Below are 27,961 nucleotides of genomic sequence, written 5' to 3' on the forward strand. Positions count from 1 at the left end.
TTTTTGCATCTTATGTGCAGATATTCCCTACAGAATTGTACTAGATGCAGAAAATCCGCAGGTAACATAATGCATGTAAGCTGCAAATGACTGTATAAATAAAGTTTGTCAAGCATCAAAAACGAAGCAGCTTTACTTACAGCATGATCAAGCAAAAAGAGACAAAAACTATAGCATTAAAAACATGTAAAAAAACCCTCAATAACGCTATGAAAAAAAACTTAAGTATATCTTCAAACACTTTAATTAGGACATAAAAAGTGTGTACAGGGCAACGCATCTCAGTCCTGATGCCTTCCTCAAATCAGTATACAACAACTAGATTACCAAAGAAGCGTTAAAGGGAATCTGTCACCAGGTTTTTGCTGCCCCTTCTGAGAACAGCATCAGGTAGAGCAGGAACCCTGCATTTATGAGATAAGACGAATACATGAGGTGTTGATGATGGTGATATGAATAAATTGAAAGGTATAAAATCTAATAATAGTATGATTTAAGATAATTTTCATAGTCCAGGAGATCCAAACTAAAAGACAGGTCCAATACACCATAATAATAATAAAAATACGAGACATAAGGAATTACACTTTACAGTACTGTATACAAGTGTCTGGAAGTGCATTGGGGAGTGACGATAAACTTATTGCTCCTCATCCTCACCCTGTGTTTCCAACTTAGTAACACGATCTTCTGGCTAATTAATATGTCAGTGGCCATATACTAGAGCAAACCATCTGTCAATCAGCCAGGGGAAAGCTGCTAAGCAGGGAATACAGCGTGAGGCTGAGGAGCTGTAAGTGCATCGTCACACCTCAATGCACCTCCAGACACGTATACAAAAGTTCAAAATGTGATTTCTCACTGGTGGAGCATCGCTTTTGGGCTTATCTTTTAAATGGTTACACAATTATATTAATGGTTTTAGAAGGAGAGGGAGGATAGATTTTTGACAAGTTCTCCTTTAAGCCCTTTTGAGACTAGACAAGCCAACTTAAATATCCAGCAGACATTTCAATGTTGGAGTTTACACAGTATGTTGGGACGTCACATGGTATCCGTTCAATCGATGTTAAGATAGTTTTGCTGAAATCATATTCACGTTCTAATGCAAAATTTCTGATGATTCAAAACTATTTTTATTGACCTTCGAGCGGTCTGTGCTCATGTGTTACCACAGTTGCTGGACAGTGCGGCCTACGTATTGAAGTGACTATGGACACTCCAGGAGATAGATAACATAGTCTGTATGACAACTAACAAATATTCTGATACATTCACGCTCATACGACTTGACCAAGGAAGGAAACAGACCTAGGTTTTGGATTTCTTTTTACACAATGTGCTTGGGGCCAATAAATTACAAAAGTGTGAGTGACCTCGTTCTGTATGTAATTTTGTATTTTTAGACTGATGTTCCTTTGATATTGAGCAGCTCCGTAAGATGCGCCAATACCGTGACAATATGGTTCTAATGAAGGTGTGGCCTGAATTATATGTGGTCAGAAAATGTATGCTAAAAAGGAGCAGTTTCACATTCACTCATTATGCATATGGTAGCTAGACACTATGCCCGAGTATGTTTTTTGGCTGTATTTAGTACATCTGTGATGAGCTTGTAAGAATACTGTTTTTCCTGAAAGGAGTTGTGTAGCCTTGGGGATGAAGTCTGCTATCACTTTATGTGACTGCTGACTTGTGAATGCTCACAGCGTGCAGTGTGTGCGCTGTCAGGATTGTCCTAAACTGATGGCAGGCGGGAGCTTGACCACAAATATGCGATTTGCATACATGTGGTCACAAGCCAACTAGTCGTGCGTGGCCTCACTCAATACAGGGAAATTGAGAGAGGCCAGACACGTTTCGTCGGAATGTGGATGGAAGTATGCAAATCGCATACTTGCAGTTACGTGACAGCCAACTTCCGGCACCAGAGAATCCTGACAACTTGCACTGTGTGCACTGCGAGGATTTCCAAGTCTGAAGTCACATAGAGTGACTGCAGACTTTAGTCCTAAGTTTTTAAAATTTGCAACCTTTTCAGTAAATGTTTTCTTAATCGCTAATTTTTTTCCAGCATGCTTTTATGTGATCAGATAGAATATTAAGTACAGTAAGCAGGATGGGTAGTGGGCTCTCCCTTGTTATGAGAAATAATTTGTCTGCACATGAAAAATTGGCCATCAAATTACATTTTATGTACATGCATATTGCAGTGAGGGCAACAGAAAAGCGTGGTGGTGTGGTCATACAGGAAAGATCAGCATACATGTCTGAGTCACTCAGATTCTTACACACTACTTAACAAGAATCTCTGAAGACTCTAGCCATCTCTGGTTGCCAGCATCTGTTCTGTAGCTGTAGGATCTCCATGTAGTTGCTGACTCGGCAATGTTATTCAAAAAAAGTCATTGCAGTGTCATATGCAAGCTATACATATGTTCTAAGTCCCACATAAAGTAAAGCTAAAACTCTGGCTGCCTGCTGCCACCACTAGGGGGAGCAAAAGAACTAGTTGCATACATGGAACTCAATAATAAGTATTCAGTAAGCTCTTAAACGCCCCCTAGTGGTGGCTGCAGACAGGCAGAATGTTGTCTTTTACCCTTATGTGTACACAGAGGATTTGGAGCTCGGTAGGATATTTACTATTCATACTCATTCATCCAGCTCATACTGTGAAGTTTTACTATAAACTTATCCTTGAAAATTTCTAAATTAAAAATAATTATAAAAATTATATAATGATATGAAGAAATGTATAACATGTTAGTCATTTTTTGTCTTGTCACAATTTATCTTCTTCAGATAGATGTGTATTCCATTTATGGAGCGTAAAATTAATTGGGCTCGTTGCAATGGTTCACTCTTAGGGTCCGGAAGTAACTCAAACTTCTGTAAGGTCAAAGCAGTGGCAACTTTCATTTCATTCATTGCAAAATTCTGTCCAATGCAGTTTCTGGGAGAGAGAATATAAAATTGTAAGGTACAGATGTATGTAATACAATGTATGATACATGAAAACAGTGAGGAACTATAGGGGTACTAGACAACACTTGTGGGGGGCTGGCAATGTTATGTCACAGTAATGGCTCCAATAATGTCAGCAGAGGACAACCCCATTTGAAACTAGTTTTGCAGACATTCATGCCTTTTTGGGCCATGGATGCGTAGCAGAAGAGATAATTTATACAGTCCCCCCTGAACAACAATTCATTAACATGCAAGTCTTTGGGTTTTTTTTCATTATGCAGGCTCCTATTTTTATTTAGCCTTCTCGTATTACCTTGCTCCTGCAGAGAATGGCAGGAAGGCATGCGAGTGTCTTAACGCCGAATTTTCTGGAGAGAACCTTAGGGGATCAAACACCTAAAGAGACACAGAATGAGTAATGTGAACACCAGCGCATATCATCCTTTTTGGACAAGTTAGCAACATGAAACTCTTGAAGTGGACCTTTCACCATTTTCAGCATGCTAAACAGGCCACATTATGGAATAGTGGCTGCAGAGCTGAGTAAAATATGTGTTTTATTTTTAATTCCTACATTCCACTGTGGGGATATTTTCTTGTAAAATTTAGGTTATGATGTATGTATAGTTCAACTGGGCATTCAATTTGTCACTGTGGGTGTGCACTTCTTCCCCTGCATGAAGTTGACCAATCACAAGCAGGCAGTATCATGCTAGGGAGAAAAGATCACGCCCACCTCTCCCCAGTGTTCTCTGCAGCTGCTGTGTAGAAATACAAAAGAGCACGGTTTATAGCCAGATAGACAAAAGGGTCTGAAAATGCTTGACCCTTCTCTCCCTCATCATTATCTGTTGGGGAAGAATCAGAAGACCCCCAGACACATTAGATTGTTAGCCGACAGCCGACATCAGTGGGTTCGGTCAACTTTAGCCTAATGTGTACAGGAATGTCAGAAAAACATTTGCACGGTACTTTGTATGCTAAAGTCCTGTTACACTTTTTTACGAGTTCTGAGTCTGTGGAATAGATTCCAATGGCAAATGGTTGCTTACTGCAAAGGACTGAAAGTTAGTTTAGAGATAAGAATTACATCCTTGGAAATTGGTGACTTTTCAGCTATTCATACATTTAGGCCAGGTTCACATGTTCAGTATCTGGTCAGCATTTTAAATCAGTATTTGTAAGCCAGAATCAGCATAGAAACAATCATAAAAAAAAGTTTAATAGAAACACATCACCACTTCTGTATTTATCACCCACTCCTGGCTTACAAATACTGATGTAAAATACTGACCAAATACTGAATGTGTGAACGTGGCCTTATAGTAATAATTCAGGGAAGGCTTTTAAGGCAATGGATTCTCTCTGGGTTTACATTGAACAAATTGTAACATATTAAGGAAAACTTGATATCAGTAGCTTGAATGTGCTAAAGAGAATAATGGGAAGCTGCAGTCTAGGGCCAGACAATGTTAATAAATTTTAAAGGAGTTGTTGTTCACTTCTTTTATATTGATGAGCTCTCCTTATGATACAGTAAGTCAATTAAATAAGATCAGTTGAGGTTTGACACCCGGCACACCCATCAACCAGTGTTATCACCCCGGAAGTATGGAACAGCACAGCTCTGTACCGAATGTAGTGGTCACTGAGCAGAACTTTTTTCCAGTAGGGGCTGATGTGCAGCACCCGGCAGTGACCACTAAAAAGTGTACATCAGTGCGGTGTTAGGCTCCAAATACTACATGCAGATAAAAACAGATATGTGCAGCCATGATCTTATATTGTTGACCTATCCTAAGAATAAGTCATCAAAACAAAAGTGCTGGAAAAACCTTTAAGCATTTTATAATAATTCCCCAAGACTGTGGGGAATTACTCACATCATGTCCAGACACAAAGACTAACACCATTTCATGTAACACCTGTCCCACTATTGGGGCAGTGGCTGTGATATTTGGTTGAGATACTGGATACTTATAAATGCCAGGTCCTGTTTAATAAAGCAGAATGGAGTTATAGGAGATGAATGGGAACATTACACATTTATAGTATTACCTCTGGATCTTCCCAGATACTGGGGCACCGGTTTATAAGATATATAGAGATGAGAACAATGGTACCTGTAGAAAGAAGGCACAGAAATTCTTCATATATGCTATAGATATATAAACATAGCATAATAGATAGATAGATAGATAGATAGATAGATAGATAGATAGATAGATAGATAGATAGATGAGTTTTGAGTTTTTATATGTAGATAGAGTCAGTTTTTTTTATGATTTCACCCACCTTTGGGCAAGCTCCGTCCATCAAAGAATGTGATTGGTTCTTTAAGTTGGCGAACCACTTCCGGAACAGGAGGAAAGAGACGCATGCTTTCCTTAATGCACATGGTGGTGTATGGCAGCTTTCCCAGGTCTTCCCTGGCATGCAGAATTAATGATAAAACATAACCTTCAGGCATGCAGACAGCTTTACAGCATAAGGAAACAGGTTGAAAAAGATTTGGGCCATTTGGTTGGACAAAGTTTACTAAGGATTCATCATAATATTTCTTTTATTTTCAGGCAATTCCAAAAAACAAGGGTGTATGTACAGTACCATAGAGGCCGCCTGATGGGGTGTATGGGATATCTGGAGAAAGATGGTCCAGGTAAGAGATCAGTCCAGCTTTACGGGATGTACTGTACATCAGAAAGCCTCTCGCCAGAATGGATAGGCAAAAGAATGTATGGTTTAAAAGTACATTTTACTAATCCAACAAATATTACAATACAAAAATATTTCCAATTATAATGATGCCTCTAGCCAATACAGATCAGACTGGATTCCTAACTAGTTGCAAGCATATCACAGAAGCTATATAATATCCAGATCTAAATGCAATCTTATATAAACTTCCTTTCATTTACAAAATATATAATAAGGTGTCACATAACTCTCAACATACCACGGGCAATATGCAATTAACGCTAATGCAAAGTGCCTGTAAACATTACCCTAGGTTTTGGGCTAAAGGATCACCCTTAAATAATCAGAATAAAGTGCTTTTGTGCATAGACTTATTTGCTAGCCAATGTGATCAAAGTAAAATGCTTGCTTAGAATAATTACCTTAGTTGGGGAGCCACACCAGACCTGCCACCCACCCCAACGTACGTTTTGATAGATTCTTATTCTGGGGGTATTCTAAGCAAGCATTTTACTTTCATCACATTGGCTAGCAAATAAGTCTAAGCACAAAAGCACTTTATTCTGATCATTTAAGGGTGATCCTTTAGCCCAAAACCTAGGGTAATGTTTACAGGAACTTTGGCACTTTGCATTAGCGTTAATTGCACATTGCCCGAGGTATGTTGAGAGTTATGTGACACCTTATTATATATTTTATAAATGAAAGGAAGTTTATATAAGATTGCATTTAGATCTGGATATTATATAGCTTCTGTGATATGCTTGCAACTAGTTAGGAATCCGGTCTGATCTGTATTGGCTAGAGGCATCATTATAATTGGAAATATTTTTGTATTGTAATTGTTACCACGACTGGTCAGGTGAGGAAAATCTCCAGGAGTGGACCCTCTGGACCGTGGCACCGTGGGGCCCCGGGCGAGCTGCCAGGTGGAGCCGACCCCTATACAGGGATCGTTAGGAGCAGGCCCAGGATTTCGGGTACCACGATAGCCGGTACCGAGAGGGGCGGCTCAGAACGGACTGGAGTAGGAGCATGAGACTGTAGGAGGTAGGACCAGAGAAGGATTGCAGGGCCGGACCAGGGATAGCAGGACGAAGCGGGATCACTGGAGACAGGACCAGAGTAGGACTGCGGGACTGGAGCATAGACAGCAGGACAGAGCAGGATGACTGGAGACAGGACCAGAGAAGGACTGCGGGACTGGAGCATAGACAGCAGGACAGAGCAGGATGACTGGAGACAGGACCAGAGTAGGACTGCAGGACTGGAGCATAGACAGCAGGACAGAGCAGGATCACTGGAGACAGGACCAGAGTAGGACTGCAGGACTGGAGCGTAGACAGAAGGACAGAGCAGAATCAATGGAGACAGGACCGGAGTAGGACTGCAGGACTGGAGCATAGACAGCAGGACAGAGCAGAATCAATGGAGACAGGACCGGAGTAGGAATGCAGGACTGGAGCATAGACAGCAGGACAGAGCAGGATCACTGGAGACAGGGTCGGAGTAAGACTGCGGGACTGCTGCAGGAACCACGAACGATAGGACTGCGAGACTGCTGCAGGAATCATGGAAGACAGGACTGCGAGGCTGCAGAGAGTACACGAGGAAGCAGGGCCCAGTGTGCTAGCAAACACAATGATCAGGCGCCTCCCTCAAAGGGGGACGGCCTGATATGCCCCTGTCTCGTCTGCCATTGGTCCGTCGGTGTTTCCGGGTCAAGACATTGCCGGAGCACAAGTGACAGGAGGGAGGCGCGGCCGCGGCCTACGGTGCATGCGCATTGCATGCAGAGACACCATCGGCCACGGACCTGTCAGAAGGGACCGCTGTGGCTGTCGGACGGCAGGGGCTGCGGCGCGGGAGCGGAGGCCGAGTGAGTATGCAGTGGCGGCGTGACAGTAATATTTGTTGGATTACTAACATGTATTTTTAAACCATACATTCTTTTGCCTATCCATTCTTGTGGAAGGTTTTCTGATGTACGCTCTATATTGAATGGATTTTGGATATATGTTTATGGACTATAATGTATATTCAGCTTTATGGGATGTATAGTACAAATGCCATAGAGTTATTTTACATAGAAGTTGGCCTTTAACCTGTTAAATAGTGGGTGGGCTTCATCAATACAGCTCATGAGAACAAGCAGAGCTGCAGAATAAAGCACAAGGAATGGGAGAGGGAAACATAGAGAGAAAACGTGCGAGCACCCTGACCTCTTCCGATATAATATATGACAGTAATCATGTACATAAGTGCTGAAAATGAGAAACTCTCACCAGTCCACTGTGGTCCGATCTCCTAGGACCTCTCTGATCTCCTCCCGGCATTTCTCCTGGTGCTCGGGATATTTAGCCATACAGTATAATGTCCAGGAGATGCCGCTCGCCGTTGTATCATGCCCTTCAAACATAAAAGTGTCCACCTCTGCCCGCAGGTCTTCATAAGATAGACCCTGACCATTTTCATCCTGATAATAATAATACATGTTACGGATTAAGCTCAACCGGCTCCAGGCTACACTGAATAAGAGATGCTGGATCCCCCGTGACTGGAGAATGGGTTGTCCACTTGCAATAGCAAACTTTGGAGCTACTATACAAACTAGGTTTTCAACCTTAGTACCTGTAGCCCTGCGGGTCAATGTCAATCTAATGAGTATTATGAGCCGGTGGGGGGCACACAAGTTGGGTGAGGGAACAGGTCACATAGGGGCTGTTGAACGCAAGCCGGAGAGTACGGTAGACCCACACTGTGTGGTTCTTTGCAGAGAGGAGGAAGATCCCTATCCCCCTTATATCCAGGTCAGCCTCTTTTCCTCCATGACTAATAGACAATGTAGTAAATGTTAAACGATGGGCGGTAGTAATTACTAAACCGACAAGAGAATAACTACAATAGGAGCAAAGGTTGCAAAGTCTCTTTTGCCTATATAAAAAGACCAATGCTATTAAAGATTGCAATAATTGGGAGTCCCGTTGGGGCTTTTGCATTTGGACCCATCAGGTTCAAGTTAGACCATTGCTATCAGGACTAATATTCTGGTGAAGGGGAAATCCAAAACGCATAGGTTTGACTCTAAGTGACTTTTAAATGTATTGTACAGGACTTTTTATCTAATAAGCCCTGTTAGGTTCCTGCTTTGCGTGGTAATTACCTCGACCCGTTGTTTAACATTCACTGCATCCTCCATTGTTCATGCAGGAGGAGAAGCTGACCTGGATGAAAGGGGGATAGGAATCTTCCTCCTCTCCCAGCGTAGATCTATCGCGGTCTCCGGCTGGCACTCTGGTTTTGGTTTTTAGCTGCCTCATATTACAGCCCCTCATTAAGGATGTCTGGACCTGGTAGCAGCAGGCTGATTGTTTTAACATGGTTATTCACATTCATCATATCTAATATCCTTCCTCAGAAGTGCTCCGTTTTAAGCCTTTTTTTCTTGTTTTTTTTTCTAATAAAAGCTATTGTGTAGTGTGAACTGGCAAACTGTAGGGTGAGAGTACGCTAGCTGGACAGTAGAGGCTAGTTAGGAAATGTATACAGCTCAGATAAAGTTCTTTCTCAAGCGGTTAGTTTGTGCAGGCAGCGGTCTGAAGCCTGGAGGTTAACCTGACAGTAAAGAGGGTTCTTGAAATTCATTACTGTGATTGCCAGCTATGCTATGCTAAGACATGTTTTGAAATGTCAAAACAGGAAAGTATGCTGAAGGTGATGCCGCCACCGAAAGGTGGCTCTAGACACATCGAGGAGTTATGGACTGCTGTCTGATGACTACCTTGGACAGTGTAAGAGCAGCGCCCTGGCCAAAACTGTCACCCCTGGAAAAGTACAGCGAGTCTCACCCTGATCTACAGTGATTAACCATGCCAACCTGTTTACTCTTAAACCACTTTTGGTGAATTTAGCCTGGCCTGACAGTAAAATGGATGGCGTGATAGCAGCTGTGCCCTATGATGACTAGCTTTGCTTTCCCCAGCGAAGGTGGACTTCATTGTGGCCTGTACTGGGAGCATGCTATGACCTAAGAGAAAGAGGAGGGTCGTGGCCTAGGAGTGCGACTCCAAATTCTATTGTATCCTGCACCTATAAGAGACACTGCTTCTAGATATGAGCCATTGCGGACATCTAACTCTGCTTGCTAGTGAAACTGTTCCTGTTCTATACCACAACCACCAAGCTCAGTGCTCCAGTATTTTTGGGTTATGATCAAGCACTTCTATACTCTTGTGTAAATGTTAAGCTCAGTGCCACTGTATTGTCCTTAAACCTTCAAGCTCTGTGCCTTAATGTTGAAATGTAAGCATAAAGCTTTACATTTTTGCTTTTATGTAACCACTGACAACTCTGTGCTACAATAAAATGCCTAAAGGGCGGGTATTGTGTCTCCATGTGGAGAGTGGCTCCTTAAACTGCAATCAGAGGCCTCTCATACAGCTAAATGAGACCTCTTACTGTGCACTGAGGCGGGGCAAACACCCTGAAACACGTGTCTGTAAATAAAGGTTCTGATTTGACTTGTATCCCAAGTCATGTGGCCAAGGCTCGTTAAATGGTCAATATTGACTTTTAAGATTGCTACTTCCACTAGGTTGCACTAGAGTTCTAGTCTCCTTCCTCTCTAAAGAGGCAATCTGTACAATCAAATGTGTAACCATCAAGTGCATGGCCTCATTGGAAGACTGTAACAAATCACTTTCTGTAACAACCCTGCTGGCATCACTGCATGGCCTCCCATCCCCCGCACACCAACTTACTTTCTGCTTCAAGCCATGCTGTGAATTCTGTCTGTTACCAGCCCTGCTTGCTCTCCATGCTTCCTGACTGTGTGTATAGGGGGGCAGCGCCTGAACTCTCTGGTTCTTATGCAGTCAGGGTGCACCTGGCTAATGGGTCCCTGACCAATTACCTAGAGCCCTGGACTATTTAACCCTGCCACAGCCACTGAAACATTGCCTGTGCAATGTCTAAACTCAGTTAGCTCCTTGCTGCTGAGCTAGCCAGGCCCTGTCCTATGTCTTGCCTTCTCTGAAGGCTCTTACTGCGTATTCCTGTGTCTTGGTACCTTGCCTAGCATTTCTCTGTCCGCCTGCCAGGAGGCAGAATATCCTGGCCCTTGAGTCTTGTTCCCAGTGCCTTGTCTGTTTTCTGTCTGCCTGCCAGGAGCCAGAATATCCTGGTCCTTGTGTCTCTGTCTGAACTCAGTCTTACCTCTGTCTGTCAGTCTCCTTGTCTGTGGTTCCTTCTCTGCTGTGTCTTTCCTTGTGTCCTCCCTATCTGAGGCTCTGCTCTCTTGCAGCTCTGCCTGCTCTGTTCCCTTGCAGCTCTGCTCTCTCGCAGCTCTGCCTGCTGGGCTCCCCTGCCGCTCTGCCTGCTGGGCTCCCCTGCCGCTCTGCCTGCTCGGCTTCCTAGCCGCTCTGCCTGCACGGCTTCCTAGCCGCTCCGCCTGCACGGCTTCCTAGCCGCTCCGCATGCATGGCTCCCTAGCCGCTCTGCCTGCAAGGCTCCCTAGCCGCTCTGCCTGCACGGCCCCCTTGCAGCCCAGCCTGCTCTGCGGCTCTGCCTACGCCACACTCCAGCCTATATCCGTACCTGCACCTCCTGTGTGAACAGGTCCAAATCCTGTTCCAACATACACCACTCCTTCCTGCCTACACCTCCTGTGTGAACAGGTCCATATCCTGTTCCAACATACACCACTCCTTCCTGCCTACACCTGCTGTGTGAACAGGTCCTTACCTGTCCCTTCTCATACCACGCCAGTCTGTCCTGTGTCTCAAGCCGTGCCCGCCTGTCCTGTGTCTCAAGCCGTGTCCGCCTGTCCTGTGTCTCCAAGCCGTGCCCGCCTGTCCTGTGTCTCCAAGCCGTGCCCGCTTGCCCAGTGTCTCCAAGCCGTGTCTCCAAGCCGTGCCTGCCTGCCAGTGTACCAAGCCGTGCCTGCTTGCCCAGTGTCTCAGCCTGCCTGTTAGTCACACCTCTCCAAGTGACTTGTCCCCGAGTGGGATCAGCAGCCACAGCCAGACACCACCCTGGAGTTGGACCCGACAGCTCTCTGCCGCACAAGTCTGACCTCACCATCAGAGGCTCCAGTGAAGACCGAGGTAGCTGTCGTAGTCACGCCCCTTCCAGGGTAGTCTGGTTTGTGGCACAGTGGGGCCACAACCCCCCGGCCCGCGCCAGTCAGCCAAGGCGCGAGCGTGACACTTTCCTTCCTCAAGTTCAGTAAAAATCAGCTTCAGTTTTTTCTTTCAGTGTCTGTGTCCATCACTGCGCCAGCCTTATGTGGAAAGGGGACCAAAGCCACGCATAGAAAACTGACCCAATTGGCAAAGGGAGGGGAGAGGGTAGTAATCACACACTTAGTGCTGACATAAACAAAACCGCTACATTATTTTACTGCCAGCTACCCGGACAAACAAGAGAAAGACTAACCGATAGAACCTTTTCTTTAAAGATAGAAGCCTGATATTGCCTGGGTATGTTTAGTCAAGCCAAGAGTTTGTAAGGGTGTGCTGGTGTCAAGCCATGCCCTGCATCCCTTCCTGGTAAAGCGGGTACGTTTTAGGTGTAAGATGGTGTGTTATGTGATAATGCTTTATGATGTTATCATGTATGGGTAATGTTAAAGTTATGCATCTTTATGGACTAGGGATAGATATAGGGAGATACCGTATAAAAGTAAGGTCTAGTAATAGTGATAGTAATGGGTAGCATAGGGTTTAGTACAGTAGGGGCACTGTAAATTAGGAGATTAGATAAGGATAAGATAAGAACTGGTTAAGGGAAAAGGGGATTTCCAAGTTAGGAGAGGCCAGAGTAGTGATAGCTGAGAGACTTCCTGGGTTTAGTCAGAGAGATGGATGAAGATGAGTAAGGTTATTGGAAGAACAAGTTTTAAGCTGGAGTCACACATAGCGACTCACCAGCGATCCCGGCAACGATATCAACGTGTCAGGATCGCTGGTAAGTCGCTATGTGATCGCTGGTGAGCTGTGTTCGTTAGTTACCAGCGCGCTGATGCAGGGAGCTGGTAACTAAGGTACACATCGGGTATCCAAGGGACGCGCGTCCCTTGGATACCCAATGTGTACATTAGTTACCAGCAGATCGCTGGTCTCCCGCCTGTCACACGCAGCGATGCGTGCTGGCCAGCGGGAGACCAGCGACGAAAGAAATGTCCAGAGGCTTCTTGCAGCGATCAGCGATACCAGTAGGGGGGCCGGTCGCTGATCGCTGTCACACACAGTGATCTCGCTGGTGAGATCGCTGTTGTGTCACAAAACTTGTGACTCAGCAGCGATCTCGCTAGCGAGATTGCTATGTGTGACGGAGCCTTTAGAAGGAGTCCAGCAGTTCAGGGCCTCAGGGCTGGAAGTCACACGAGTACTAGGAAAACAGGAGCAGCATCAGAGAGGAAGCGACTAGGTTCAGTGGAAAATCCTGGAACATCCGAGACTTACAGTCTGGAAAGGGTTTGGAAAGCGGCATCCTTTATTTCACCCCCGGAGGGGAAAACGGGCAGGGGCCCCCAGGCAATAATTAGTCTAGCTAGTCGGGAAACTGCGGTACCGGAGCGTAGGTTACCGGAACAAAGATTGCCAGGAGAGCAAGGGACAGCACAGAGGAAAGGATTTATGATCAGTGAGAATTACTGTGCGAATTCTGTGACAGAGATAAAGTTGCTGAGTAAAGTTGTATTGTTATAAATGGACTTGGACTCTGGTAATCAGTGTGTGATGATATCTGGAACTGGAACCGTGCAACCTGAGGTGAACTCCAATCTACAAGTGAGTGACTTGCATTGCACACAAATTACACAACATATGGGACATTGTGTTTTCTTTGCGGGGTGCCAGGGTGTACCAGAACAGCAGTTCCTCGCCAGGAATACCACCCTGACCACCTCACACGTTACCAAGAAATGTATAAGATCGCATATGGCATCTTTCTGGGAAAAGAAAACCTTGACTTTAGGTCCTGGTGGACACTGGGGTGGCAGCCAAGATGGAAGATTAGAGAAGGGTAGGCTCTACCTAAAGTTTGCTGAAGGGAGGCCATCCACTCTCCTAACCCTTATGATGCATTCTGGTTCGGCAGGTTGAGAAAGGTTTGTGGGGGCCCTTCTCTTTTTGGCGAGGGTTTGCAGTAAACAGCAACCTCGTGCACTTTTTTCGTATGCCACGCTGCACTTTTTTGCTGAAGGGAAGCCATGAATTCCTAACCCTTATGATGTATTCTGGCTCCGCAGATTGAGAAAGGTTTGTGGGGGCACTTCTCTTTTTGGAAGACTGTAACAAATCACTTTCCTGCCTCCAGTTCAGTAAAAATCTGTTTCAGATTCTTCTTTCAGTGTCTGTGTCCATCAATGCGCCAGCCTTGGGTGGAAAGGAGTCCAAAGCCGCTCATAGAAAACTGACCCAACTGGCAAAGGGAGGGGGAGGGTCGTAATCACACACTTAGTGCTGACATAAACACGACCTATACGTTATTTTACTGCCAGCTACCTGGACAAACAGGATCAAAAGAGAGACTAACCGTCCGATAGAACCTTTTCTCTAAAAATAAAAGCATGATATTGCCTGGGCATGTTTAGTCAAGCCAAGAGTTTGTAAGGGTGTGCTGAGGTCAAGCCATGCCCTGCATTCCTTCCTGGTAAAGCGGGTACGTTTTAGGTGTAAGATGGTGTATTATGTGAAGGATCTATGATCAGTGAGAATTACTCTGTGAAGGATCTATGATCAGTGAGAATTACTGTGCGATATCTGTGACTGAACTAAACTTGCTGAGTAAAGTTGTTTTGTTAAAAATGGACTTGGACTCTGGTAATCAGTGTGTGACGATATCTGGAACTGGAATCGTGCAACCTGAGGTGAACTCCAATCTAAGGGGTACTTTACACTAAGCGAGGTCGCTAGCGAGATCGCTGATGCGTCACCGATTTTGTGATGCAACAGCGACCTCGCCAGTGATCTCGTTACGTGTGACACTTAGCAGCGACCAGGCGCCCGCTGCGATGTCGTTGATCGTGATCGAATGTCCTGGGCCATTTTTTGATCGCTGGTGTCCCGCTGGCCAGCATGCATCGCTGTGTTTGACACCGACGAGCGACCTCGTTAGCGACTCAGAAATCTTGGACGCAGGCGGGAGTTGTCAGAATCACTGCTGTGTGACACTAAGCAACATCGAGATCGTTGCTGCGTCATTGGGTAAATTTGACTGTTTGACAGCTTACTAGCGACCATTTAGCGATGCAACAGCGATCCTTACAGGTCGTATCGTTGTCGGGATCGCTGGTGCGTCGCTTAGTGTAACAGTACCCTAAAAGTGAGTGACTTGCATTGCACACAAATCATACAACAGATGGGACATTGTGTTTTCTTTGCGGGGTGACAGAGTGTGTCGGAACAGCAGCCCTTTGTCATGATTATCACCCTGGCCACCTCACATGTTACCAAGAAATGTATAAGATTGTATATGGCATCTTTCTGAGAAAAGAAAACCTTGACTTTAGGTCCTGGTGGACACTGGGGTGGCAGCCAAGATGGAAGATTAGAGAAGGGTGGGCTTTACCTAAAGTTTGCTGAAGGGAGACCATCAATTCCTAACCCTTATGATCAATTCTGGCTCCGCAGGTTGAGAAAAGTTGGTGGGGGCCCTTCTGTTTTTGGAGAGGGTTTGCAGTAAACAGGAACCTTGTGCACTTTTTTCATATGCCACTCTGCATTTTTTTTAGAAGCACAGGAGGGTTTTAAAAACTTTCCAAAAATTACAAAGTAATCATTAAAATACAGGCAGTCATGTAATACACAGGGACACTGAGCCCATGAGAGTGCAAGCCATGTCATTTAGTATCTCTCCTGTCTGGGTAATACATGGGGTGCTATTATCTACCTTAGCACAGAGCAGAATATCAAGGAAGTCCAGGTGCCTCTTCTTCTGGATCTTCTCCAGCTCTGTTTCTTCCTTTAGGGATATCTTTCTCTCTTGAATCACTTTGTCTAAATTTAAGTACCGTACATAATTAATTATAATTAATAGAGATTATTGCCGTAGTCTTTCACCCTTAGATCAATGCCATTGTAATACTTTGTGCTGGAAATTATGGCAAAGTCCAGCTTGCCAGAGTTACAACTCAAAGTTCATGACTAATGCAAACAAACATCATGGCAATCAATAGATGATGGCTATAAGCTAAAAGCTTTATTTTTTTATTATTAGATCTACCCTTACACTCGCCATCAATCGGTAGATGTCCAGGTCCTGAGACCACCACCGACTGCTCAAAAAACGAAAAGAAAAAAAAGTTCTGAAACATACAACTCAACAAGTCGAATGACTCAACTCCTGCATGGAGCTTGTTTGGAGTGGTGTACGGGCTCAATACAAAGTCTCTGAGCCCATGGACAGCGGTGTACAGGCTCACAAACTCTCTATTGAGCCCGTGCTCCGCTCCATCCACTTCAACCTAATGTCCCGCACGTTTCGGAGTGTTTTTTTAGCGATTGCTGGAGGTCTCAAGTCCTGAACATTCACCGATCAGCAACATGTGTAAAGTGGGCTAATAAAATAAATAAAAAGAAAAATTATGAGCATGCTTTAAATCTAAAAAAAATGCAATTTCTCATTAAATCATCTTTTGCTATACTTTAACTCCTTTGCAGGAGGTTGAGGAAAGCATCTAGATGTTACACTCACCCGTGTGTCCATGCACTATCTTTAAGGCTCTGCGAAATCGGAATCCATGGGGGCTCAGATGGAAAATCACATCATTATGATACGGGAGAAAGAAGAATCTGTGGTCCGCCAGATATGATAACTCATATACAGCTTTGATGTAAACACTCTCACTATAAGATGAAAGGTCAGAATGTTATTAGTGTGCACAATTTTAGGGTAATCTAACATATTTAGGGACTCAAAAGTCTATTTCATTGCTGGTCATATTTTGGGAGGGTTTAATAGGAGCCGCGGCAGTCATTAGGACAGTAGGTGATACAACAATCCATACGCACTCCATGATCGTGTTGCAGTGAGATATGGGTTGACTGAAGGAGACTGCTTCCTCTGTCTAACTGCTCAGTAGCTAGGTTCATTATTGACTGCTTCACATGGAGTGGGCTCCTGATGTTGTACAAGATTAGAAAAACATGGCGATTTATTCCATCTGTCCATGGGTTAAGTTTGGTGTTTTGCCGTTTTTGGAAGATGTCTGGTCCACACCTTGTGAATAGAGGTGGTGCTGTTATTTGAAGAAAGCACCCATGTTTCTGTAATTCTGTACAACATTTTTTTTAAGGAAATCCAAATTAATATTATCAAAAAAGGTTATTTTACAGGTTTTTGACAAACCTGTTCATCTGGCAGTTGCTGTGACAGCTAAAGGCACATTTCATGATGGTGTCCAGTGTCATGAGGCTGACATGATGGAAAAGTTCCACTGGGCTGTCTTTGGTAAGAAGACGTTCCCATTTGTCCTAAAAAAAATGAGAAAAGAACAGGAATGAGTTAGAGAATGGAACAATATGTTCCTTGCTAAATAGATATTTCTGTCCTTACCAGCATGACGGTAACACAGTCGGACATCAGTCTGACATACGGCTTCAGAACATCATAATGGAATCCCGGGGTCAGCAGCCGGCGGTGCTGAAACCACTTCTGTCCTGACAACACCAGCAATCCTTCCCCTGAGTGATGCAAAAGTTAAAAATGAGCTTTGTGAGGCTTTAAGATGTGGCCTAGTTTTTGAAAGGGGGTGTTTGATGGTGCCCATAGACAAAGTTGATCACTGTATTCCGATGAAATCATCAACAAGAATCTATTGTCTGCAGGCACATCAACTAGTACAAGATCACATACCGATCCACGGAATCATAAAGCCATAAGTAAAACTATCCTTCGGATCTGTAAAAAAAGGGAATATATTTCAAGAGACTATACCTGAAAAGAACATTTAAGAGTATGTGCATACTGAGTCTTTTTGTTGAGTTTTGGGTTGGAAAACTGACCAGAAACTCCAAGCATTTGAACATTTTGAGTAGGATTTGGAGAGTTTCCACTCAGTTTCTACTCTCAAAATTTCTTTAAAAAACCTCTGTCTGAACAAACCCTAAACAGGGCTCCCAGATCTTAAATGGAGCAGTGATGGACACAGAGATGGCAGGATTACCCTGAACGAGACAGGAAAGTCTAGCAGTAAGTCTTTTAAAGAGAGAACAAGTTTAATGATCACAAAGTATTATGTAAGAATGTAGGCAAATGCTCCCAGGAATACTAACCAGGGGAAAAAATTATGTCCATTAGGGCAAATGCAAATTGCCCCATATTGGGGGAAAAATGCCTTCCCGACTCCACATACGGCAATCAGATTAGTTCCCTGGATCAATGCCCCATCACAGAGTCTTGTACCCATTACCTGTAAGTTATGTAACCCTCATTGAACTTTTTTAGTGAATCAACCATTACAACAATCATATGGCAGAGAAGTTCATAATCTCACTGCTAGCACAGTAACTCTCAGAATGGTGACTCTATGGCTGGTTGTGTTGAGTTTCACGAGGTGTGGTGGAACCTGCGGCTTATACTAGGGAATCATTTTTATAAGGTGCCTGCATGATGCCACAATTTGGGCATCTAGCATAAGTGACTTGAGACCTCGAGAAACCTACAGGCCCATAGTTTTGCCAAAAATGTTTCTTTCAGCGAATTTCAAAGGGTTGTCTCGAGATAGGTCATAACTTGCTATCAACGAGACATCTACTGGTACCGAAATGGAGCTTTGGAGTACCCAAGTTTAATGAATCAAAAGAATCATGCCCATTTATTTCCATCAGGAAAGCAGGAAAGCTGGAGATAGCCAAGTAGAGCGCCTCACTACCTCTGGCAGTCATATAGACTATGAATAGGTCATCGCTTCTTTCAAACTTGGTGCTTTGGAGTCCAGTTCTTGTTATCGGTGAGGGTCTTGTGGGTTGGTGATAACTTTTTAATTTAGTACAAGACAGAAGGTTAGCAATCTGATGATCGATAAGGGCTCTTACCTTGTCTGGACAGGATCGCCTTTGCATAATCGGGGTGGCATATCGTCAGGGCTGCAAAGAAATTTCCCAGCCACAGTGGAAAGGCGTACGGGTATTGTTCGGCATAACGAATCATAATCTGCATGTCATTGCCATTCTGAAGGAACTATGGTTGGGATAAAGATAGACAGGCTGTCATAACTGAGACAGTCACAATAAACAGCAATGCTTTGTGCAACCTCCATGTCAGTCATGCCACCGACATTACAGTCAGCCTCTCCGATAGCTGATAACAGGAAACAGTTCATTTTATGACCGGTTTATTGTGACTTGAATTAGAGTTTTCTCATCTGGGACATTTGGGACAGGTTATGCTATAAATATATAAATATCCAACTGGGACTAGTGCCGATCTTGAAGAGGTGACAGCATGCCATATGTGTGGCTCTCTCATTTTAACAGTAATTCCAAAAAATGGCCAGGGCACTTACATGTGATTGCTAACGAACTGTGGCAAGAAAGCCAAAATCAAGAACAAGATAAGTGACATAAGGGGGAAATGTGTATATTAGACTGAACATATATCAAACTTGTAAGAAGTGTTCGAGGAAAGTTTCCCAGTTTGCTCCACAATGACGTTTCCAGTTCGCTATGAACCACAGCACCATGGCACCTCTGGCTCTCCACATTACTCTCTGTGACCCAATACACAGCATTTCCCGAGACTATTTGTCACTCTTTTCCCAGCCTTCAGCCCACTGTCACGATAGATAAGACCACTGTCACTCGCGCGAGAAACAAGCCTCGATATAACCGTCCCCAGATGCTTCACATAGACCAATTGCACTCAGACACCTGGCGCCAAACCACTCCCATGCTTACCAAAATTTACAGGTCCAGCAACGGAAAAGTAAAAATGGTTATCATGCTGCCACGCCATTAGTACCACTCAATGAACACCAGAAAATCAAAACCCAAATAACACTGGCAAAATTACATTTTTTTTACATTTTTATTCCATTTTCAGCCCATTACATGGTAAAATGAATTGTGTCATATAAAACTACAGCTGATCATGCAAAAAAAAAACAAACAAGCCCTGATTTGGATATGTCGATGGAAAAATAAAAAAAAATTGGCTCTTGGAATAAGTGGAGGAAAAAACATTGGTGCAAGAATGAAAAATTATCCAGTCCTTGAAGTGCAGGCTACAGATATTGCTAAAAATTTTATCCACTGAAACCTCCCATTAAACTTTTTGGATTCTTAGATGCCAGATTAATGGAATTTTACTGCACTTTTGATCTCTATGAGATAGGTGTGTTTGTGGCACCCCGCGAGTCCGCTTTCCTCAATGGCATTGCCTCCCTCACAGGGGGTGATGTCAGGCCTGAAGCAAGGAGGGATGCCCTGGCCAGGTATACACAGCATGCAACACAGTTCCTGCTCCAGACCAGCAGGGAGAGCTTTGAACCTGATTTCAGGGGAGCTGCTCTCTCTGGTCAGTAGGAGGAAGTTAGTGAGAGTGTCAGTCAGTTAGTGCTGAGAGACTAGACGCGTGAGGAGCTTGTCCCCAGACTGGAGTGCATTCTGATTCAGAGAGGAAAAGTATAGGGAAGCTTGGGAAGAGGAGCTGTGACCCTGCTCATCCCAGAGCTCGGCGCGAGAACTGGACACCGGAGTCCGTGGATGCAGAGCACGACGGTCTCAGTAGCTAAATCTGGAGGGCAGAAGATTGCAGGTCTTCTGGCCCCATCACACACCTGACGCCACGAGGAGCGACACCTGTGAAAGATCAAGCTGCCTGCCATGCGGGTAATGTTTTCTGACAGTGAGAGGAACAGAGGACTGAGCAGAGCTTTAGGCAGCAAGTACCTCAAATAGAGCAGCTTAGTAAGGAGGCCTCCAACCCACTTTGCTGAGTGGATCCTGAGTTACTTCGGGCTGCCCGGACCTCCATTGTCATCTGTAACCAGTGCTCCGGTCTGCACCTATATACATCCAGTAAAGGTAAAGGAAACTACAAACCCGTTGTATCCTCAGATTTGTTTGCTATACCATCTGCCCTGCACTACAACCACCATCATCTCACTTACATATACAGTTGCCCTGGGGCCCAGCTCTACCTGTGGAGAGCTGCAACAACTCTGCTGCTCCATCTTTAGCCCCAGCGGACTCTGAAGCAGCGTCGGCTAACACCTTATTTGCCGATTACCACAGGTGGCGTTACAAACTAATTCTCTTTTAAATCATTCCCTATAAACTTTATTCAACATTTTCATTGGATGCCTAGGGCCACGGACTGGGTCACCGCTGTTGTGACACTCCCCTTTAAGAACTGCCCGGTACCGAGTACCCCACGGCCCTGGTGGGCGCTCCATGTTTACATAAGCGTGTTTGCCTATGTAATTGCTATGTAATCGGTATGATAATATGCCGCCCCCCGCAGGGCCGTGGAGTACTCAGTACCAAGCAGGTTCTGTTACTTCAGGGGATGTCACGACAGCGGTGACCCGGTCCGTGGCCCTGGGTGAGCAATTAAATGATGAAGGGAATAGTTATTATGGGGGATTAATTTGTGACGCCACCTGTGGTATTCGGCAATAAATATGTTAGCCGACACTGCTTGAAAGACCTCTGGGGCTGTTTGTGATGCAACATAGTTGTTACAGCTCTCCACAGGCAGGACTAGTCCCTAGGGCAGTTGTATGTTTTATTTAAAATGGTGGTGACGGTTGTAATGCAGAGTAGATGATGCAGCAATAAAGTTGAGGACACAGCAGGGTTGCAATTTACTTTTACTTGATAGTCCAGGATGCAGACCAGGGGATCACAGATAGTGAGGGAGATCTGGGTAGCTGCTATGCCGCCAAGTGCTTTATGGGACCAGGAAGCCTGCAGTCCCCTGCCCTCCGGATTTGGCTAATTAGCTAAAAATTCACCGCACACTCTCGTAGATTAATTTGCAACCATTAGTGGAATTTTATTTAACAAAAAATAAAGATGAGTGCCAGGGAACAGCATTGATCCAAACCCAGACAAAACAGAAACACCCAACGTTTCGACCCTCCCGGGTCTTAATCATGGGGTTGCTTGGGTTCAGAAGGAATAGGCGCCAGGGTTAACCCTGGTGCCTATTCCTTCTGAACCCAAGCAACCCCATGATTAAGACTTCGTTCCACGCACTCTTGCACTTTGCAGTATTGCTGCTGCCGCCCTGTATCCCTGTCTGCATCTGGTGATGTCGTCTCAGGTGTTAAAACTTCCATGTCCAAGTCAATGGGTAACTTTCCAGGTCTCGCCCTCATCAGGTAGGCCGGAGTGCAGTTGGTGGAGTTTACAGGGATATGGTTGTATTCATCTACTAGATCCGGCAACTTTTCTGGCCACGGTTTTCGCTCCTCCAGGGGCAAGGTCTTCAACAGGTCAATTACCACCTGGTTCATTTTCTCGCACATGCCATTTGTCTGCGGATGGTATGGCTCCGTCCTGATTTTCTTGCAGCCGTACAGGTTACAGAACTCCTGGAACACTTCTGCCTGAAAGGCTGGGCCTTGGTCGGTGAGCACTTGTTCAGAGAAATGTGTGGTCGACAAAAGTGTTTTTGAAACGCTTTGGCAACTGTCTTCGCTGTTTGGTCTTTGACAGGCACGACTACCAAAGCTACTAGTTCAAGCGGCTGCTTCATGATCGGCTGTAATGGGGCTCGCTGGCTGTCACGGTCTTTCCTGCGCAGGTTGCATGGACCACATTCTCAGCACCACTTCTCATGCCAACCCAGTAAAATCTCTCATGAAGTAGGACCTCCAACTTCTTCCACCTGAAGCGTCCTACTCCATCGTGGTATGCCCTTAAGACCATTGGCGCTTGTGGGACTACCACCTGCCAGACCAGTTCATGTGTGTGCGAATTGATATTCCTCCAACACTGCTTACCGTCATAGATGATCAGCCTGCCCTTCTCCTTCCACAACTGTTGCGTTTCCTGTGGAGCATCTGGATCAGGGTGTGAGTCAGCTTGTGTCAGCAACTCCTTTACTAGGCGGACTGCCGGGTCGCTATCCTGCGTCTCGGCCCACTCATGGTGGGGCAATGGGTTAAATGTGGCCTTTTGCACGACATAGCGCTTGTTGCTCACACAATGGGAGCACTGGGCCGCCTCGTGGCGGTGGAAAGCTGGTAAATTGATTTCTTCTAGCTCTTCTGGGTTTTCTCCCCCATCTGGTAAATTGGGCATCCTGGATAGTGCATCAGCATTAGCGTTCTTATGCACCGCTTGGTACTTGATGGTAAACTCCATCGCTGCTCCAACACACCTAGCTTTGCTGTTTCCAAGTGAGTCAGCGGATTATTGTCTGTGAAGATGGTTTCCAAGTGAGTCAGCGAATTGTTCGCTGAAGCCAGGTAGTGTTTGAATAGCTCGGTCACAGCCCAGACTATGAAAATAATTTGGCACTCAACTTCTAGTATTCATGAGATTGGAGAAGAATTTTATTTAGGCAGTCTGCAAAAACGTTTCGGCCAACAACCTGGCCTTCGTCAGTCCACCTGCTTAAGATAATTAGGTAAGGCGGTAGTGTAGTAAAAGATGTGTCAATTCCTTTTGTGAGGACTGTGATGGTGAGCTATCCAGCTCACTATTAAGGTGAGGTTCTATGTAATAGTCTCTTGTAAAGAGATATCCAATTCGCTGTTTAGGCAAAAAAATCTTTACTTATTGCCTGTATGATACGCCCATGGAAAGCCAAAATCCTGTTATATGCAAGAGTGTAGAAAGTAGTACAGCTGGCTGTTATAGTGATGAGCACTCTAGACAGGAAGATAAGGTGAGTATATGGAACTAAGTATTGAATGGATACTGGCAGGGTAGGCTTTTAGTTGCTCACTTCTTTTACATGGGTCTATCAGTACAACAGGTCCTATTTAAGCGCTGGTGTGTAGGGATCCAGACGTGATTTCCACCACTAGTCGCGTTGCAACTAACGGAGCTGCCCAGGGGCTACAACTATCTCTAATGACCCCTGCATCTTTCATCTCCTGTAACATGCCCTTGGCACACTGGTAGTGAGCCGGGGGAACAGGGTGGTACATTTCCTTAATGGGGGAATGGTCTCCAGTGGGGATATGGTGTTGAACCCCTTTTCACCTGACCAAAGTCTAGAGTGATTGCTGAAGACTCGCTCATATTCTCAAACCACCCGATAAACCCCATTCTTTTGGTGCGAAGGGGTGGAGTGAATGCAGGCCCGGATTGGCAATATAACCAACCGGGCATTTTCCCGCTGGGCCGCTGTCACGTGGGCCGCGGGCGGCAGCGCCGATCATCTGGCCGCTTGCCAGCTGCTGCGGCCACTGTTGCTCCTGCCGCCGGCCCTCTGCGGGCATGGCGGTGATAGTTTCCAAGTTCCTCCCGCACTGCAGGGAGATAAGCCGCCACGCCCCCCCACGCACCCCATCCTCGCCTTAGCATGAGACCCCCTCCCCCCCGCAGCCACTCACAGTGTCGCACTCACTTGCCTGCTCGCTCTGTTCGCAGGACCTGTGATGAAGTCACAGGAGGGGAGGAGTCAGGGGGTCACATGATCAGGAGCCTTTGTCCAGACCCCGATCATGTCACCCCTGACTCCGCCCCTCCTGTAACCTCATCACAGGTCCTGTGCGCACAGCCTTGCCTCTACCGTCTGCAAGACTCTGCTTTGCTGTTGTCATGGTGCTGGTTGAGGTAAGTATGTGTGCGGTCAGGATTTACAGTGTGGATGTAGCAGAGCTGTGTGTGTATGAGGTGTACGGAGCGGAGCCGTGTGTGTACGAGGTGTACGGAGCGGAGCCGCGTGTGTACGAGGTGTACGGAGCGGAGCCGTGTGTGTACGAGGTGTACGGAGTGGAGCCGCGTGTGTACGAGGTGTACGGAGAGGAGCCGCGTGTGTACGAGGTGTACGGAGCGGAGCCGCGTGTGTACGAGGTGTACGGAGAGGAGCCGGATGTGTACGAGGTGTACGGAGCGGAGCCGTGTGTGTACTAGGTGTACGGAGCGGAGCCGTGTGTGTACGAGGTGTACGGAGCGGAGCCGTGTGTGTACGAGGTGTACGGAGCGGAGCTGTGTGTGTACGAGGTGTACGGAGTGGAGCCGCGTGTGTACGAGGTGTACGGAGAGGAGCCGCGTGTGTACGAGGTGTACGGAGCGGAGCCCTGTGTGTACGAGGTGTACGGAGTGGAGCCGCGTGTGTACGAGGTGTACGGAGAGGAGCCGCGTGTGTACGAGGTGTACGGAGCGGAGCCGCGTGTGTACGAGGTGTACGGAGAGGAGCCGGATGTGTACGAGGTGTACGGAGCGGAGCCGTGTGTGTACTAGGTGTACGGAGCGGAGCCGTGTGTGTACGAGGTGTACGGAGCGGAGCCGCGTGTGTACGAGGTGTACGGAGCGGAGCCCTGTGTGTACGAGGTGTACGGAGTGGAGCCGCGTGTGTACGAGGTGTACGGAGAGGAGCCGCGTGTGTACGAGGTGTACGGAGCGGAGCCCTGTGTGTACGAGGTGTACGGAGCGGAGCCGCGTGTGTACGAGGTGTACGGAGAGGAGCCGCGTGTGTACGAGGTGTACGGAGTGGAGCCGCGTGTGTACGAGGTGTACGGAGAGGAGCCGCGTGTGTACGAGGTGTACGGAGTGGAGCCGCGTGTGTACGAGGTGTACGGAGTGGAGCCGCGTGTGTACGAGGTGTACGGAGAGGAGCCGCGTGTGTACGAGGTGTACGGAGCGGAGCCGCGTGTGTACGAGGTGGATGGAGTGGAGCCATGTGTGTATGGAGTGGAGCCATATGTGTACGGGATGTACGGAGGCAAGTGTGTATGAAGCATACAAAGCGTGCTTTTCCCACGGACACAGGAGTATACGGCGGAGCCCCGAGGAGCATTTTAAAACACACACATGACGTTCCACCTGAAGTGATGTGCTGGAAGCTGACCGGAAATGAGATAATTTCTTGAGGAGATTGTGACGGAACCAGGAATGCTTCAGATCCATCACCGTGTCCTCCTCCGACAGCGCAGACAGCAGGATCGCCTTGGAATCGGGGATGCCGGCCATGTGAGCGGATCATGATATGTCCTGCACCGGGAGGCTCAGGTGGGCACTACAATGGGAGCCGGGCTGCTATAGTATCTTTGTAGAATCTTTCTTTATTTCTTTCTCTCTTTTTCTTTCTTTCTCTGTTCTTTCATTCTCTGTTCTGTCTTTCCCTCATTTTCTTTCTCTCTCTGTTCTTTCTTTCTCTCTCTAATCTTTCTTTTTTCTCTCTCTGTTCTTTCTTCCCCTCTTTCTTTCTTTTTCTTTCCTCTCTTTCTCTCTGTTCTTTCTTTTCTTTACTTCTTTCTTTCTCTCTCTGTTCTTTCTCTGTCTCTCTCTGTTCTTTCTTTCTTTCCCCTCTTTCTTTCTCTCTCTGTTCTTTCTTTCTCTCTCTAATCTTTCTTTTTTCTCTCTCTGTTCTTTCTTTCCCCTTTCTTTCTCGCTATCTCTGTTTTCTTTTTTCTCTTTCTCTCTGTTTTCTCTCTCCCTTAGTGCCAGTCAGTGTGCCCATAATGCCAGCCACTGTGCCCTCAGTACCAGTCAGTGTGATCAGCAGTGCTAAATGGGTGCGATTAGGTGTGGACATGGGTGTGACTAGTTGTGAAATGGGTGTGGCTGGGCGTGGCCAAAAATTTGCACGCGCCGCAGTCTTTGTCCGTCTTTACCTTCTTCAAAAGATGGGAGGTATGATAGGGGCGGCTATGATCAGGGGGTCTGGTTGCCCAATAGAGAGCAGTTCTGCCAGGAATTCTGTAATCATGCATACAATAGGGGACAGAGCTTTGGGAGGAGTACTGTACCTAAAAGCAATAAATAGGACTGAGCTGAAATACTGGGCACAGCTATGACTACATGTTATATAGTCGTGTTAATCTCCTCTCACTTCTTGTAAACTACAAGTGTACAAAGATATTATATAGTCACCATGTGACTAGTGGGCCTGTGTAACTTCAAATGCCAGGGCTGAATTTTAGTCCCAGTCCGGCCCTGAGTGAATGCCTAAGTGCAGCTTCTGACACCAATCTTCCAGCAGCTCTGCAGAGCCATTGTCCTCCGCCTGGTCGGACGGGACCAAGGGTTCTACTGCCTGTATTGAATTGTTATTGACAGTGAACAGCTTAGCAACGGTGGCATACCGGGGTAGTTTGATCTCTTTCTCCCCACAATTTTAGATGCGTACGGGTACCCTTCTCTTGCGGACATCTACTACCCCTCTGGCTGTCAGGATAGTAGGTCTGCTGAGTACATGGGCTCTACCAGTGCCTGGTAATCCTGACTCCTGATACCTATAGCAGTTCGACACCAAATTAACATTTCAGCTTTGGGAGATATTACAATGGGAAAAGGGTCACTCACATTCACACTGCCGATTTCTCCACCAGACAGCTCTACCTGTTGCCTCTGTATCAGGGCTTTGATCTCCTTCTGCTGGACTCGCTGAAGGTATGTTTATATAAGCGTGTTTGCCTATGGAATTGCTATGTAATCGGTATGGTAATATTGAATAAAATCTTCCACAAAGTTAATCACATTGCACGCCTCTTACCTCCTGAGCGTTGCCATACAGCCAGTGACGCTTGGGACCCTCAAATGGGCTAAAAGCTTTAACAAGCTGCTTCCATTTTAGATACAGTCTCCAGCCTTTTACCAGCACAAACAGGAGGCAGAACCAGACGGCCCAGGACCACAGATCAGAGGGACTAAGGGGGAGCAGTCCAAAGAATAGAGGGGCTGACATGGCCGAGATGCAGCCTGAGCTCTGCTATATTTCTCTGGATTGTGTTGCAGCAACAGACATGCGGAAGATCTTGCTCTGATGAGGCAGGTTCATAGGACATTGTACAAAGGAGGAGGAGGAGGAGGAGGAAGGCAGCATGCCAGAGGGAGGGAAAGAGCCATAGACAGACACATGGTGATACATGGAAAGTTATTTATTTTTGCATCATTATCACTGAGACTAACGTTAACAGGTACAGCGCAGACAACGAGGAGACAGTGGTACTTAAACCAACAACTACTCGTTTGAAACAATTAAACAGGTGCCTTGGGCACAATATCAGAGGATATCGTAAGCAATGAAAATGAAACAAGTTATGTTACAAGAAAAATACAGTAATTCTGATGGACAAGATATTGACACATTGCTATTTACACCCTGCTATCGTCAGTGATGTTCTTAGTCCTAACACCTCAACCTAAAGGGCATCACTGTCAAT

The 27,961-nt window shown here is 45.9% G+C and overlaps 1 protein-coding gene across 1 annotated transcript; it reads right to left on the reverse strand.

Annotated features, from left to right (window-relative positions):
* Nucleotides 1-226: 226 nt before the first annotated feature.
* Nucleotides 227-27,585, reverse strand: LOC141048625 (cytochrome P450 4A6-like). Its single transcript, XM_073544398.1, has 12 exons — nucleotides 27,292-27,585; nucleotides 18,708-18,852; nucleotides 17,527-17,571; nucleotides 17,227-17,354; nucleotides 17,020-17,144; nucleotides 16,366-16,517; nucleotides 15,562-15,668; nucleotides 7,953-8,143; nucleotides 5,266-5,399; nucleotides 5,029-5,093; nucleotides 3,284-3,366; nucleotides 227-2,956 (listed from the first exon to the last, which is right to left on the reverse strand). The coding sequence occupies exons 1-12, from the start codon at nucleotides 27,481-27,483 to the stop codon at nucleotides 2,767-2,769; spliced, it is 1,557 nt and encodes a 518-aa protein (XP_073400499.1). The 5' UTR covers nucleotides 27,484-27,585; the 3' UTR covers nucleotides 227-2,766.
* Nucleotides 27,586-27,961: the final 376 nt, after the last annotated feature.

The sequence above is a fragment of the Dendrobates tinctorius genome, unplaced genomic scaffold (genome assembly GCF_039654945.1).
Source record: "Dendrobates tinctorius isolate UK_male_01 unplaced genomic scaffold, ASM3965494v1 ptg000138l, whole genome shotgun sequence".
Classification (NCBI taxonomy): domain Eukaryota; kingdom Metazoa; phylum Chordata; class Amphibia; order Anura; family Dendrobatidae; genus Dendrobates; species Dendrobates tinctorius.

Excerpts from the sequence above, each read along its gene's own strand:
- LOC141048625 (XM_073544398.1), bottom strand. The coding sequence starts at position 27,483 with ATGTCAGCCCCTCTATTCTTTGGACTGCTCCCCCTTAGTCCCTCTGAT. Across the intron at positions 17,355-17,526 it reads CTTTATGATTCCGTGGATCG|GGGAAGGATTGCTGGTGTTG; the intron begins GTATGTGATCTT and ends TGCATCACTCAG. Across the intron at positions 8,144-15,561 it reads ATATTCTGCTCTGTGCTAAG|GATGAAAATGGTCAGGGTCT; the intron begins GTAGATAATAGC and ends TATTATTATCAG.